The following is a 16,641-nucleotide window of genomic DNA, read 5'->3' as shown; positions in this document are numbered from 1 at the left end:
ATCTAGCCAAGTGTCAGTCAGCAGAAACGTCTGCATGAGATCTTGTATTGTGATATTTGAAGATGGAGCTATTAAATCTGTTCCTGATTACTCTGTACTCTCATTTTAGAACATTTGTCACGCCCACAATAGGGACAGCAGTTTCTTATTAGTGATAAGCTTGTGTTCAAGAAATACCTGTTTAAGATAATAGTTTGATAGTATCTCTCTAAGAATGAGAGTTTTCTTTCTTGTAATTGTAGGAAGAGGTAGTGCTATAAAGAAGACATGTAATAAAAGAAAATACAATAAATGAATGCAGAGGGCAGGGATGTTGAAGGCTGAGGCATTCTCCAAAACAGTAGCAATGACTTGAGTCACAAATAATTGTAAGCCCTTTATAAAGTTGTTATCAAAGTTCCTGAGCCAGATTCTTGTGTTCTATAGTAGCTTTGCAGAAAACTTTACCATGAGCTTGACTGTAAGGAAAGAAAAAGGCTTTCTTTATACAGTTCTATGGAGTATTGAATATTGAATATTTTGTTTCTGTTTTGCTATTTCAGCCATTGCAGAGAACACATCCTGCTCTCTCTATAAGGCTCTTCCGTTGTGAGTGTCTTCATGGATGTCCCTGCTTTTTTTTTCCTTTTGGAAGAATATTCAGGTTATTGAGGTGTTGCTGAGAAGAAGGCAAAAAAAAACATTATATGCATTAACACTGGGGTGAAAGGACTCATCTTGCTGTGATGTGTAACATGACGAGCAACTTCCTTTTCTTAAGGAGATAACACAGAACTAAAGAGCCTGGCTCTGTCCTGACTTCCTCCTGTCTCTTTCCCGGATTGCTTGCTGGCTTTGGTTTGAAAGGAGTTGAGGAACAACTGCTTCCCACTTTGTTTTTGAGCCTCTTTAGGAAGTAGGAGCAGAAAGACCAAACCTCTCAGACTGTGGTCCAGAACCCAGTTCTCTTAAGTTCATGACAGAACTTGATTATTTCTGTCCCCAGATGAAGGTAACAGTTAGAATGCATGGAATTCTTACTTAACTGTTTATGTCTTCCTTCTCTCTGATGATTCTCCTGTCATCAGCAAGGATCTGTCTTCTCCTTTGTCATGCTGATTGCTTCAACTTAGCTTGCAACAGAAGCTATGTTTGTCCTTCAGAGCATGAGCTGTATTTTCTACTGTGGAAACTTAATAGTTACTTCATTCCTCTAAGACATCCTGTTCTTCCAAAGTCGTCTATCCACTTTTTATTGCTGGTGCCTCCTGGCATGATGGCATCAGAACAATTTCTCTTTGCATAATTCATGAAGTGATACCAGATATTCATCATGTGCAGACAGATTCAGTGTGGAGTACTACTTCTGTCTAAAAAACTACTACTACTTAATCAGATGAAGATCTGTTTTATGAATCTTTCATGTATTTTATTTTCCCATTATTTTTAAAAATTTGAAGAATTAAGGCTTTGCAAGCAACTGATTGTGGCCAATGTGTCTGCCTGAATATTCTAGTTTATTCAGATATCTCCTTGGTCTTTTTTTTTAACCTAATCTGCAGCATTTTATTATTCTCCAGTCATCGTAAATACAAAGGAAGAAATTTATGTTTTAATAGAAATCCTGGAAATAAGGCCCATGCTTTCAAGTGCCTGACATCTAGGCTGGAGCAACTAACACCAGTATATTTTGAGTTCTTTGTGTCATCCTGTCTTGCATGAGAATTTTGGTTTCTGTTCCTTTTTCTCCATTGTTGTCATTTGTCTTCTGGGGGCTTTTTGGAGGCTAGTGGGCAAAATGTGAGTATTCACAAGACCTGGCTGGTGGGACCCAAGGCTGCATGTGCAGTGGGCTGTCAGGTGCCTCTAGAGGGCATTCATCGCTGGAGGACTGCCTAATCCAGATTCTTGGATTCACCTTCCAGCCATGCCTCTTCCCTTTCACCGACTTAAGAGAGGACTGTAGAGACCTCCACATACAAGCCTGACTGGTGTCCTCTAAGTTAGATGATGTCAATGCTTCTTTTGTACAGTTAGTTACTTCAGTGAGCTCCAGTTCTATGACTATTGCCCATCTTTTGCCTTAATACTCGTTTAAATGGCTAAAGAACATTCTAATGTCTTAACTACCTATCAGTATAATTTTATTTCCTTTTCACAGTTCTCAACTTCTTTTGTGACGGTTTTTGCTTCAGCCCTGTACTTCAGTGTCTGTGCTCTATCTTAGTTTTCTAGCTTATGTTTCCTTCTGCTGTCCTTTTGTTAGGTGCTTAATTCATACAGTAGGCTCACTCTTAACTTGAAATCTTCTATCTCTTTCTTTGGGTTGTGTGTTCCAGTTAATGCTTTTGATTTATAAAGTATGCCAAGTTTTTGTTTTATCGGTATTCAAGTTTTCAAGCTATTCCAGTACTATATTAGTTTACCAACCATCTCTTCTAATTGATCTTCTTTTGCATCTGAAATCAAGAACCTTAGTTCTAGGCTGTCGTGTGTTTGTTCTTCAGATGATTTGCAATGAAGGATATTTACTTTCACCAACTTTTCTGCCCTGCTTGCACAAACTAAATCTTGAAAGAGAATAACAATGTTTCTTTGTGTAGAAATCGGTAGAACTCTCTGAATCTAAGAATTTTCCCTTTTCTGTAGTCGAAGTCTGAGAAATTAGTCTCCTGAAATGAAGCCTATTGCTCTACTTACAAGAAGAAACCCTTTCCTCATCAGGAATGGAAGGGTAGACTTTGGAGTATGTTTCATGATACGCCTCCAAGTCATCTGGTATAAAAAGAGGAAGAAGCACTGTAATAACTTTATAAGCATATTTCCTTCCATCCAGTCATGTTTGATGAAGTCATAAAACCTGCCTGCCATTCAGTAATCCATGCAAACATCTTATTTTTGTCTGCATTGCTCTTGCTGTGTTTCAGAACAGATGAGTTCATTCAAAAGACGATCCGTGAAACCTTTGCTCACTGCACAGTGCTGACCATTGCACACCGCTTGAACACCATTATTGACAGTGATAGGATTATGGTAAGACAGTTAACTGCTTCACTTTTTTTTTTTTAATTTCCTGAAGAATAATGTTATTGATTCTTCTTAATTTTGATCCAAAAGTGGGTAGGAGTGTAAGTCATATGTTAGGTTTATCCAAGTTAACCTCATCATCCTAGCTACTGTAACTCTCGACTCATAAAACTGTAGATGTAATGACCTGGAAAAAATTCTTGCTTTCTCTGGTCTTGTGCTTTCCATCCCAAAAGGCACAAACCCGCTGGAGGTGAGGTGCAGCAGGAGACATGAGCAAATAAGCTGTGCCAGTACTGGGAGCCTGTGCAGTCACACTCATGAGGTTCTGGACAGAGTCAGGGGTTCAGTCAGGTTAATGCAGTCTTGGTAGGCTGAGGGAGGCAGTGACAATAGTTGGTGTGGCATGTGTGAGGAGGAAGTGGTAGTTCTGGGGCGGGAGACATGGAGGGAAGGAGGCAGCAGCTGCCCTGGGTAGTGATGGGAGTAGGACTGGACTGCTGAGGTGATGAACATGGCCAGCTTTCCAAAGCAAGGTTCAAACAGAGAAGATGAAGCACTACCAGTGCAGCAGCCTCTGCCATCTTTGCTCCCAATAGAGGAATGTTATACTGTATCTGCCACCTTGTCTGCCCCACACTGCGTTGCGCTTGCATAGAAGTTAGGAAATACTTGCTTATTATTTTCATAAAGGCAGTGGTGTTCCCTGGGCTCTCAGGAAATCCACCTGGTTTGTGTCCCTGACATTATATGCAGCCTGCAGTTTTACAATTTTCTGCAATAAGAACACAAGCCCTTTACAAACATCTTCTTCACAGCCAGTTAATGAAATAACTGGCATAGAGGGCAAACTGTGTTCATAAGTGGAACTCAAATTTAACTGGGCTTCAAGCAGAAATTAGCCTTCACCTCTTGGTGGTAACCTTAAAAAATATCTCTCAACTTTTGTCTTATGGAAGTGAAAGATGATAATTCTTCCCACATGTTTTGGGGTTTTTTTTGGTTTTTTTTACCGGATGCCCAAAACATTTTAAAATCTTTGATTGAGTTACAGGGGTTGCCTGAAGTACACAAAATTAAACAGTTCCATCTGCTGAGGTGAGTGGTGTTCTGAGGAGTAGAATAGGTAGTGAGCTCAGTGATTATAGTTTACTTACAAAGAGAGAAACCAGCAGAACTGCCGTAAGTAGTCATGTAATTGCAAGCATTTACCGTATAATAAATAAATATTTTCTTCTCTGGTGAATACCTCCCCACAAGTCTAATGGATATGTTGCTGTTTTCTACAACTGAAATGAACAAAAGATTTGTGAGGAAACAACTGTGACCTAATTAATAACTGTGTGTGTTTGTTAGCTGTCCAAAGGGATTTCTGTGGCTTTTGGTTCATTAACTACTATTAACATGTTGGGCACAGAATGCTCTCTCCACAAAGATGTTTTCCTAGATTTACCTTTAATGTCGTGAAGTTGCAATGAAAACTAAATGTTTTATTTACTTTTTTTGCCAAAAATTGTTGGAGCAAAGCATAAAAATTGCCCTTTTCCCCAAACTACTCAGGATAATTGCCAACTGCATAGTTACTCTATTGCATTTTATGTGTCTGTACATTATTCTTACCCTTTTATTTTTCAGTTTAATCACTATTAAGATTTCTATTTTCCTAATTGTCTAGTAGTCTTTAATGCTTTTGGCCTCTTTAGAGTATTAAGAAAGAGATTTGCAAGATGTGTCTTTGAGTCTGCAGTCAGTAGTGACTTTTGAATCTTCTAAATATTTTTTTTTCATCTTTTTGCATTGCTCCATTTTGATTTTATGACCTTAGGTTTCTGTAAACTGGGGGAGAGGGGAGGGTGAGAAGCCTGATAAAAAAAGGAGGAAACCGACATGTAACTTCATAACAATCCTGTTTTCTTGACATTGTTACTCAGTTATCTATTCTGTTTAGGGGCAAATCAGAATTACGATCTTGTATTTAGAATGATCAGAGTTATGGCAGGTGTGCTTCTGTTACACTTTAATTACTTGGTTTACTCGGGCTTGTAACTCCTAGTGGGAATAAGGCAGAATTTTGGAAGAAAAACATGTTAAAATGCCAAGAATAAGAATATTTCTCTAGAAGACTAACAATTAATAAGGGCTATTAATAAAATTAATTATTTACTTCAATATCACAAAAATCAAGAAGACTTAGCTAAAGAAAGCTTTTAGTGTGTTCTGTAATTTGGTTGGTCAGTGGTATGTTTTAGTAATTCACAGATTTAACTCGATGCACATTCATTTTCAAGAGTCAGAAATGCACAAAGAAAGTGCATTGTTCTTCATTTACCCGATATTACTAAAAATCCTGGTTTTGTTCCTCCTTTAATTGAGACCTCTAGGTGCAATAATGACTTATTTATAAGCCATCCCAAATCTCTGTTGTTTGCTATCGTGATAAGTTTTTTAGAAAATGAAGGAGGAAGAACAAAAATAGAACCTGGCAGTCAAAATATTAACAATTGTCTTTTGACAAATAAAGAGTAAGTTATTTTTTAAACAAATTTTGGGCAAACTTGTTCAGCTCTCTTAAATCAATCATGAATGTTGAAGCCCATTCCTAAACAAGTGGACATCACCTAGGGCTTTCCTCCCTTCCCATTGAGTCAGATTGAAAGGAACCTCCTGCTCAAAGCAGGGTCAGCACTAATTTCACATCAGGTTGCTCAGGACTTTTTCTACTTGAGTCTTGAAAACTTTGAGAAATGAGATTCCACAGTCTGGGGGCTACCTGCTCCAATGCTTAATTATCTGCTGTTAAATCTTTTTTCTCCTTATATCCTGTGAAAGCCTTTCTTCCTTTTACGGCAGTTGTTTCTTGTTTTCCCACTGTGTATCTCACTAGAGAGCCTTCTGTCTTTACAGTAACTTCTTTGTAGACATGGGAAGGTTGCTGTTAAGTCTCCTGAAGCCAGCAGTTCAGGGTGGACATGCCCTGCTCCATCAGCCTCTCCTCATAGGTGCTCCAGTTCATTGACCACCCTGGTAACCCTATTTCAAACTCGCTCAAATTTACCTTGCTTTTTCTTGTACTGGGGGTTCAAAACTGGTCATCATGTCCTGAATGTGTTGGCTGCAGTCTTCAGCTTGGCATTGTCCGTGAGTTTTTTGATTTTATTCCATTTAATTACTGGTTAAAGCAGAATTTTCCAAAAAGAAGCTGTTCGCCTTTAGGGTTAATCCAAACGTTAAAAAAAAATTAAAACAGAAAATAATTTTGAGAAAGTCATGAGAAAATGTCAAGTTGGATGAGTATGGAAATAGGAACTGAACGTGAACTGTTGCATGTCTGCTCACACCCGTCGCAGTAACCGGTTCTATTTTAAAAGAGAAGAAAAGCCTACTCAAGAAGGGAAAAAAGGAAGACCAGAATATATTTTATACAACAGTAGACAAATCTGGCCTCAGGAGTTGTTTTAATTCTCGTTTGTTCCATTCCCAAAACCATACCTCTGCTTTCATAATCCAGGTCACGCCTTAAGAGTATTTCCATTATATCTGTCTTAGTGATAAACACATTTTATCAGAACTTCAAACGCTTAAAATCATTGAGGGAAGAGCTGTATTGTGTAACGTGATACTCTCTAACCCAATCACCTCAATGAGTAATACTACCTTGCACTTGCATAGGACCTTTCATCTGGAAATTGTAACGCTCTTTATAAACATTAATTAATTAAACTTCAAACACCTGGGTGAGATAGGGAAGTATCCATACAATCTTTGGAACCAAAGTTGGAAAGACTTGTTAAGTCAGCCCATCAAATAATACTACCATAAAATTATAATCCAGTGGTTTTCAAGCTCCTTTTTTTTTTTTCTTCCCTCTATGCTGCTCCAGCATCTAATAGGACACTTTCTCATTCCTTTTCCTTCATTACTTTGAGAAGCCAAGTTGTAACTCTTCCCATCAGGTGCTAGCAGTACCCATTTTAGCTCTTTGGCACAGGTGAGATCTCTGCTGCCTGGCAGAAGGGGAGGGTAGGATGAAAGCTGCAGTTACCTCTTCTGTCATGGCAATCCTGGCAGAAGCTCAGCTCAGGCTTGCTTCACTGATCCTGCATTCCCTGTAGCTTCCCCCCCACCTCAACAGCTGCTTCCCTGTCCCATCCTCACCATAAAGGGCAAAAGCCTTTTATGTAAACTACATCTGCAGCTTGTGGCAGCCTATGGGCACCGCTCCCAAGACTTCCAGGGGGATCTTATAAAATCCCCATCATCTTTTTTCCCCCTCCTCTTTCCTTCCTTCTCCAGGTTGAGAAATGCTTTTTAGAAACTCTGTTTTTACAGAGGGGGAAACAGAAGCATACAGAAATTGAGGCTCACGCAGTGGTTCAGTAGCAAATAAAGTATATGCATCTGGCAAGAATCTGATGGAGTTGTTTGCTATATATACTATGCTGTGGCCTCTCCAGAGGAAAGCCACAGAGTCAAAACTTGTGCATTTTTCAATGACAAGGATGTTTCTCCAGAGAGTTTTCATATCAGAGCAATGCTTCTTTGAAATGGAAACTCTTCATGCAAGCAGAACTTGATCTAGTAATTAAAAACTGTCATTCAAATAGGAAGTTTTTGATGAGAGAATCATGGGAAGAGATTTGATTTATTTATGGGAAAACCTGTTGTGGTTACATTCTGAAGTGACTAATATTCAGGGTAACAATACAATGCACTTCACAGCCAGACCTGAGCTGGTTTTTTTTGGTCAATAGAAAATGACTTCCCACATCTTTCCGATAAGCCTCCCAACTTCCCACGTCTTTCCGGTACGCCTTCTTTGGTTTATTCGGTTATTCTCATTTTTCTGATGTTGTGTTTGCCATGGTGGAACATCTGGGCCTCATAAATCAGGAACTGTGTTTCCTGTACTGTAGCTGTCTAACTTCAGCAGAGCAATCAGTCCACCAAGGGTAAGTATAAACATCTTGGAATCAAAGAGAGAGAGAAATCCAGGCAGTGTAGTGTGTGGTGAAAAGGGCGTCACCTACAGCTAGATAGAAAATGCTACGCAGCAGACAAGGTCTGAGCGCTTGTCTCTCTCTGGAGTTTCGATATCTGACCCAGTATTGCTCATTAATGTCCTTCATCCATCCAGAAGGAGTGAGACAGTGGTGATAGACATCTAAGTGAATGTGATGGTGATGGCCATACTACCCTTCCTTACCATGGGGATGACAGCATTCTTCCAGGAAGCACAGAAATCTGTGCTCTGTCTCAAGAGGTCTGGATGCAGTGCTCCCCATTCTCAGAAAAACGTTGTGTCCTCTGTGTACCCGGGGGAGTCAGGTTAAGCCCTTCCTTTTGAAGAATTGCATTGCCGGAAGTGCAAGAGTCATCAGAGGATAACGTAAGGGAGTCTGAATCTGCAGCCCAGTGAGAGGCAGAGCTCTTGTAGCAGTGGGGAAACCCCATTTGTCCTACTGATACCTTCATGTGAACTTTCACTGCAGTGCCCAGCTTCAGATGGAGGTGTGGAGAATGCAGGAAAATGGTGGTAGTACACTTAAATTAGCAATACTGAGTTAAAGTCAGAAAGGCTATAGTCTGTTGACTCTTCTATAGGTGGCTTTCTTTTCCACTTAAATATCACTGCTGGAAAATGAATATGTTTTACAGCTAATCTTGACGTTCTGTTTAGGGGGTTTTATGTTAAGTCACAAGACACAGAACATGCAGTCCTGGTTGTAGAACAGTTCTTTGTGAAAGCTATGTCCCACCATTGATGTTGGCTCTCTGGTCTTCAGTGTGTCCATGTCAAAATATTTCCCTGGTGCCTGCTGTCAAACACTGGCCCTCAAGTGCTTGGGATGTCTAAGAGAGGTCAGTTGATGAAACCATAAATATTCCTGAAGCCTGGGATGACAGAATTTGAAAATTTATGAAAATAAGAATTAATTATCACTTTCTTCAAAATTCTAAAGCAGGACAACTGGATGGGTACAAAATGCGGGGTTTTTTTGTGTTCTATAACAGAAAGGTGGAAGGGGATTTGACCTTTTATTAGTCCAGTATCTAGAGTGTGGTGAAATATTACTGGATATTACGCTTGTGCTATTGTAGTCTTTTCTGTTAAAGAATGTAAAAGGAGCTTAATGGATTATAGTAGCTAGAATGGATGCTGAATTTTTGCAACTAAGCATCTAATTCTTCATAAAAACCTTAAAGTACCTTGTGGGTCTGAATCCAGTAATCTGCAGTAAAATTGCTACATTCATACTGGTGCACCTGCTGTCATTATTCAAAAGGAACAAACACTAATAAAGCTCCTTTTTTTGATTCAGCCTCTGTCTTGAAAATATGGACTAAGGAAAATTAGAACTAAATTCATTCTTGTTTTTATTCAACCTAAGAAAGATCCCTACTGAGTTCTGGAATCAAAGTCTCATGAGTAAGGAAATGTGAAGACAAGAATATGAAGGGTATTCATAGAAAGCGACCTGCATGGAGGGCAGAGGGCCTGGAAACAATTAGGTTTGTCCTTTATTTTGTTAACTCAAGACTTCCAGAGTTTCTGCAAGAGCTGAGCATTTAGCAAATGATTTTTCAGAAATGGTCAGTTTTGTTTTGATTTTGAACAATAGCAGTTTCCCCTGTTTGCAGATCTTCTGAAACTGGGTTGATGTTTACCAAACAAGAAAGGAAAACAAGATCTTGGAATTTATTGAATTCCACAAATATCGGCAGTGAAGACATTGCTTTCAAAGCTGAGTAATATATGCAAGTTTACCATTGAGAAGATTCTATATTGGTGTTCAGGCCAGGTTTTGCCTAAGATATGAGCTGTGTGCCATGGTCTTGTATCACAGCGAGCCTTGTCAGCTGAAACAGAGCTCTGTGACAGTTATAAATGTCACACCTGGCCTGTCTGCCTCTAAAATCAAGTCAAAATCCCAAAGCTTGAAAATACACTAGAGTTCTTGATTCTCGTTGCCAGTTTTAAGCCACACTTCTCTAAAACATTGGCATCTTTAGTTCTTAAAAGCTTGTTCCCATTTCAAGAGGGCTGCCCAACAAGATCCTTCTTTTGCCTAAATAAAACAACTAATTATTGAGGCAGTACTTCAGCTGGAGGCATTCAAACAAAGAATTTGAATTTGAATTTCTGCAGGAAGTTAAGCCAATGTTTGATGAACCTTGATCTCTCATTCTGTCGGGCATTTGTGTGTGAATGTGTTTCATTAGTGTAAGAACAGGATGGTCATACCATGCTTCTTTAAAGACCGTGGAATGGAATCTAGACTGTACTAGAAATACTAACACATCTTTAGAGAGTGATTTTTGCTTGCTCAGAAATACCGTATTACTGTTTAAAAGCAAATTAGCACAGGTCATGCTGGTGGCTGATGCCCTGAGCAGAGAGTTTCTGATAAGGTGAAACTCTGCATGGCAGCTGAGCCACACGTTCGTTGTCATCAGAAACTGATAAAACCAGGAGAGACATGCTCAGTCACCTGCAACAGTATTCCTTAACCTCTTGAAAAGTATAATATCCTTGTAGCTTATCTAACTTTCTAAGACCCTCAAAAGCCTTATTAAAGAGTGGGATTTTTTGAACTGAGGTATATCTTGTATCACTTCAGGGCCACATTTGAGTCATTCTGCAATCCCAGTTGAGAAATGTGGCTTTACAGTGATGGAAGCAGTCATTACTGATTGACCAAGGGAGAGTTTTGTCAGCATGTACGTGTTTTTGTCAGCTCTTGGTTAGCACTGGAACGAGACCCCTTCATACCCTCTGAAGCAAGGGTTGAACTTACACTGGTGTATCAGATGTTTGGAGGTGAGGAAACTGCAACACAAGAGAGATTTGCAGTGTGTGGTTAACAGACTTCTTCAGTGAGACACAGAAGGAGTTCGTATTGAGTGATTATCAGTAGAATAAGTCTCATCACTACATATGTTATTGGTATTTTTTCCCCACGACATTCCATCCAGCTTACAGTGGCATGCCATCAGTTGGAGGAAAAGAAGGTAGATTTTTTTTAATCTCTGCAAGAAGCCTAAAGAAAACCTGTGTGAACCAATTTACCAGTGCTGCATGCTCAATTTCCCCTAAGTTACAGCTGAAGAATAATTTCAGTTTAAGGAAATTCACTATTTCTGGTTACAGAACAAGGTGTCTAAAGTTGCCTTTTCAGTGAAGCAGGGGATAAGGGCTACATGTCAAATCCCAATGACTAGTGGCATGTCTGGCATTGTTACAGCAAAGTTAAACTCTGCTGAGGTGAGTTACTTGGAAAATCTGAAAATAATAATTCAGATTATAAGAAGGTAAATTCCCAGGTCTGTTCTGCTCTGTTCATGTCCATGATACATGAAATTTACATTATTTGACACCAAATTTGCCCGGAGTTACTGGTAAAATAGTTTGTATAGGAACCCTGAAGGAGCATGGGAAATGCTTTGAATAAACCTGAAGGCTTAAGAAAAATCAAAACAAAATAACCAACCGAAGCTCCACCACCAAAAATAAAAAAAAAAAAGAGGAAACTTTCAAAGGAAAAGAAAAAAAAACCCCTTTAAAATGGTTTCTGAGTTATATTTGCAGCCTTCTCAATGTGCTTTGATGTACACAAATATGTTTAGGTAGGTTGATATTTATAAATGATTCTTCAGAGAAGTATGTGCATGGTTCTCATCTGTTTTGACAAACCATGATGAGACAGAAGAGACAGAACATGCTTGCATCTGAACTTAATGCCAACTGGAGTACAGGCTGTTGACTCTTTTCCACAAAACTGTGTATTGTCTTGGGTGAATATATTTCTTATAATATGATGTAATCAGAAGCATCTCCTGAATATTCCTCTCTTCCCAGGACTTTATTGACGATCATCTTGATGTATGCTCTCTGAGGAAACCATTGTTCAAAGTTGTACTCCTAGCAGAGTTTTGAACTTTAATAATGATTTTGTTGTTTGGTGATGTCTTCTCCAAGTCTAAATTAAATCAGATGTATTCCCAAGGAGATAATTTCCTTGAATTATTTTCCTTTTGAATAGGAAATAAAAACATTTATGATCGACTCTTAAATGTCCCATTTCCCCTCTGGCCTAATGGTGAATATGAACGTGAATAAGAATACTAGTCATTCCTCAATAATAATTGAAATAAATTCCCATGCCACCCTCCTCTGTTGCTGAACACTTCCAACCTTGGATTGTTTTTTTTTCTCAAAATGTTTTATAACTATTGTTCTCTTGGTTTGTCTGCTTTTGTTGCTGAAAGTTAGAAAACACAGGATTTAGAACTTTGTTTTTTGTGTCTATGGATAGCTGTAAGTCCATGGTGTTTGTTACAGCGTTTTTAAAGGCCCTTGTTTTTTCTCTCTGTGGCTAATGACACTTCTTTTACATATATCAATCCACAAAGAAGATTGTAAAATTCACTTACAAAGTGAGTATTGGCTTCTCCGAAGTCCTGTGCAACATAACAATATGGATTATTTGAGGAATCATCAAGGAGAAAAAGTGTTCTCCTGGCTGGGTTTTTGCTGGAAACTCAACTATCTTGGTGTAGTATCCTTGTTGACTGTTGTTCGGTTTTTCTCTTTTCATGGTGAAATGGATTTCCTGAGTCCTTTTTCATCATTTTATGTTGTACTTTTTGTCTTCCTTCCCTTGTTTTTTTTGTCTTGGTTAATAGAATAAATTATGAAGGTATGGGATGGAAATACTGTAAAGCTCAGGGGTTTAGGGAGGGACCTAGGCAAAGTGGGATAGATACCGTGGTAGATTACAGCTGAGGCAAAATCTAGTGCTCAAGTCTTACCCAAATTTAGTTCAACAACATTTTTGTGGCATAGGCAAATACTCCTGTGCTAGTTAGAGTTAACATGAACACATTTAAATGGCTTATAATCTTCTCATGTTTGATATTGTAGGTCAGGATCAAATACTTCTTTTCTGTTTCTCTGTCCTTCCCTGTCATATTTTAATCATCCCCTTTCTGTGTTATTCTGTGCTCCAAATATCAAAGAAAGTGCTGTTCAAAACTATGTTGTCTTCTACCAATATGGTTCTTAATCTTCTGGACAGATCACGACTCAGATGAGCAGTCACTGCCCCAGACTATTCAACCAGGATGAAACATTAGGTGGAATAGAATTAGATGGCATGTGAGGATTTTACTCAATAATACATCATTTGAGCCCTGTTTGAACTTAACATGTTTCTGTATTGCGGCTTGAGTAATGCTGATTTGGATAGCTGTAAGTAAAGATGTTTTCACCATACTCGGGGAGGTGAGCAAATTCCACTGAAAAGCAGTTTTCCTGCACGTTTTCTTTTGTATGATTGCCAGCAGCCAATTTTGTAAATTTTGTACTGTTGGAATTACTCTTTCATATGAGAAAATCCTGTTGAAGTCATAAAGGTGGTACTACAAAGGCAGGAACAGTGCAGGCAAGGTTAAAGAAACTGCCGGTGCAAGAGGGTGGAGAATCTGGCCCTGGTTTACATATGACCACTTTGAGTTTATAGAACTCTTTTGTGTTTATTTCATTCTGGGCTGTCTAAGTATTTCACAGGCAGTTAGCTCCCACAGAATGATGAAGTCTTTATTTCGTGTATTTTACAAAGAGTCAGAGCGAGGAGCTGAAAAGTTGAGTGGTTTGCACAAAACCCCTCTCTCTCAAAATCTGCACTGAGGCCTGTGATGAAATTCAAGTCTGATTCAGAGTCAAGTGCTCCTGTGTGTGTCCTCCACAATCTCCCTGCCGATCTGATTTCGCCAGCTACAAGCTTCTCTGGCTCTTCTGTATCAAGTTCCACTGGTACAGCTGCCTTGGAACGCATCTGGGTTCGATTCTCTTGTATTGTGCAGTGATAAGCCTTGCAAGTTGATCGGAAAATATGTGGCTGGTAAACACCAGATTCCACCTTTCCTGAATGATTAGCTGGCTTTTTGAAGTCCTAATGATTTTAATTTGGCTTGGAGTCAGTGAGTAAGAGTATGCAAAGCCTTAGCCAAAGTACCTATTTATTTATGTAAATCTTATCAGCACACATTTCTTCAAAGAAGAGTACCTATCTCTTTGTCTAAGCGCTTTTTAATAAATATATAGATATAAAAATGTATAACTACCAAGTAAACCAGCTTACATTTTCTCCATTGTCTCATAGATGACAGCAGTTAGCAGAAAGTGGTTTTCCTTGGTGAACAGGGTTTTTATAGTGTTCATGACTTGTAGAAATGATATTGTCTATTCAGTTTCTGTCTTCATTTTTCATTTCAGATTTTTTTTTTAAATAACACAACTTGTTTTTCCTATGGCTGTTCTGTCTAAATAACACAAATTTGGATTTTATTCCCAAAGAATGGCTATGAATTGATGATTTGTTAATGATTTGTTTAAAATGTGGATGGAATTTCTCCAGACAGAAATTGCGCACTCTATTCGTTCGTCTTCTGGACTTGACTATTTAGACCTTGCCAAGGAAGAATAATTTTTCCCCTTTCCCCAGGTTCTCTGGAGGGGAAAGATTGTCTGTGTGTGTGGTTGTTTCAGGTATTTTCAAAATGAATGTTAAAATTGCAACACATTTAATGAAAATACTTTTTATTTTCTTTTTTAAGAAGTGCTTGCATAATCTAGTGCTGTGCTGAAAAAAGCTTTACTTAAAGGCAATGGAGACGTTCTGTGCTGTGGCACCCTGATTTAAGTGTTGAATTGTATACAGTAATTTATTGCATTTTTAAGGAAGCTGTCCTTAACTGTGTCATACATAGGCTTAAAAAATATTGTGATTAAAAATATATTTATAATTAGTCATTAAATATTCAGAATAAATGGGATAGGACTAAGTACACTGAAAAGTCAGTATGTGTGCAAGTATAATTCTGCAGGTAAAATACTGAACCTGTTAAATGACCGTATGTTGTGCTGTGCAATATTGCTAATATTTGAGATTTTTCTATGAGCACTTTCTTCACTAGCAATTCCAAACGATACTGGAAACCACTTGCAAAGGAAATTCATAGTATAGCCTGGGTTCTCTAAGTTAGGAGCTTTTAAAAATAGCAAATATCCTCTTATAGGTTTCTGTGTGTACAGTTCATAAAATTAGATGTAATTATGCTGCTGTTTGTTGTCTGAGTTATTTTCCATTCAAATGCCATGTTCTTAATTGAACCGGAAGGGAAGGAGTAGGTCCCTTTTCCCTGGTGCTGGGTCTCTGGTGTCAAAGAAGTTGACAGTGATCTTGGCAGTGCAGTATTTTCACACCGGTGCAGGCAAAGGGATCGGCTCAGCTGTGTCCCTTCCCTGTGGGTTTTGTCATTTACTGGGGTCCAGGCTGCTTGGAGATCTGCCAAGCCTTTGGCCATCAGGATGTTTGATTTTATGGAGCTGCACAGGCAGAAGACACGTTTGAAAGTTTCCTCACAGGACTCTGAATTTATCTCCAAGCTTGTTGGAGATTCTTCTTTCAAAGAGAAGTTTGCACACTATTTTTGTTTCTTTGGAAGTTGTCCTCACAATACCTTTTATTCATTTCTTTCCTGAAATTAACAGCTTCATTTTTTTAGATCTTTCTTTTTTCTCACAAGTATGTAGACCACAATTATGGCTTGAGTTATGAGTCCTTCCTTGAAGTCCTTTTGTTGTGGCAATATCATTGTCAATAGCACACCTGTATATTCAGTTTTTTATTTATATAAGAACAAAATTTTTTTCTGAATAGTTTTTTCACATAAATTCTTTTCTTTTTTTTTTTTTAAACTCCATTACTCCTCATGGCGTAAAGTACTGAACTTGTAGACTAAAACTCAAATCTCTTTCTTGAGTCAATACCATTAATTTATAAGCCAGTTAAGTATTTGAGTGCATTGCACTTGTCAATATTGGCTTTTCCCTGCTATTGTGTTTCTCATTCTCTTAGGTGAGTTAGGTGTATCTGCACCTCTGGTCTAGACTTACCTGCACTTTCTTGTGTCATTTGCAGGTTTGTCACTTCTCTGACACCTCCTTTTTTCTATGACTAGCATAAGTAGCTACCACCTATGCCAGAACAATATAGTTCCCACCAGTTCCTGCCTGTTCAGCTTTCTACAAAGAGAGCTGCACTGTTTAATTCAAATCTCTTGTTTTCTGTCCAGGTTTTTGAAAAGCTTTGCTCTTTGTAGCATGGTTATTTGGTTACACCAGATATCTTTCTGGAAATCCATATAAATAATTTTTCCTTTAGTTTTCTTCTAATGCATTAAAAATTGTATCAGATTTGTGATTGCTAAAACTGTGGAGAATGAATTCTACCTGTGATCTGTGTGTCTTCTTTTGTTTTAATGACTATTTCAATTCATGTGGTGTCTTATATCAAAATACATACGCTAGTCTAAAATTTCTTTGAATTAATCCTGTAAAGGATTTTAAAAATGTAAGTTCAATGTTTGCTGTCATGCAGTCTTTAAATGAAGTCACTAGTCTGAGAACAGCTTCTTAGAGGTTCAGTCAGCTTATTCTTAATTGTTTTTTTCCTATATTTTTGACTGTGTATGTTCTCTGTGGATTATTGACTTAATGCTTAATTTCTCTGTCATTCTTTCCTTCTCCCTTCCTCTCTTTTTGGGTACCTTTGTCCATGGTGGCATCTGATC

At 38.4% G+C, this 16,641-nt stretch overlaps 1 protein-coding gene across 1 annotated transcript in view; it reads left to right on the top strand.

Annotated features, from left to right (window-relative positions):
• ABCC4 (ATP binding cassette subfamily C member 4 (PEL blood group)) overlaps nt 1-16,641 on the top strand; it is a 142,565-nt gene that overhangs the window by 115,948 nt on the left and 9,976 nt on the right. Inside the window, exon 29 of the mRNA XM_066176356.1 lies at nt 2,907-3,012. Within this exon, the coding sequence (XP_066032453.1) occupies nt 2,907-3,012 (106 nt within the window). The remainder of the gene's footprint in view (nt 1-2,906; nt 3,013-16,641) is intronic.

This window comes from Chamaea fasciata, unplaced genomic scaffold (assembly GCF_029207755.1).
Source record: "Chamaea fasciata isolate MVZ Bird 193981 ecotype frontalis unplaced genomic scaffold, bChaFas1.0.hap1 SCAF_2, whole genome shotgun sequence".
Taxonomy (NCBI): domain Eukaryota; kingdom Metazoa; phylum Chordata; class Aves; order Passeriformes; family Sylviidae; genus Chamaea; species Chamaea fasciata.
The sequence above is the reverse complement of the archived record's forward strand: the minus strand, read 5'-3'. Positions and strand labels throughout refer to the sequence as shown.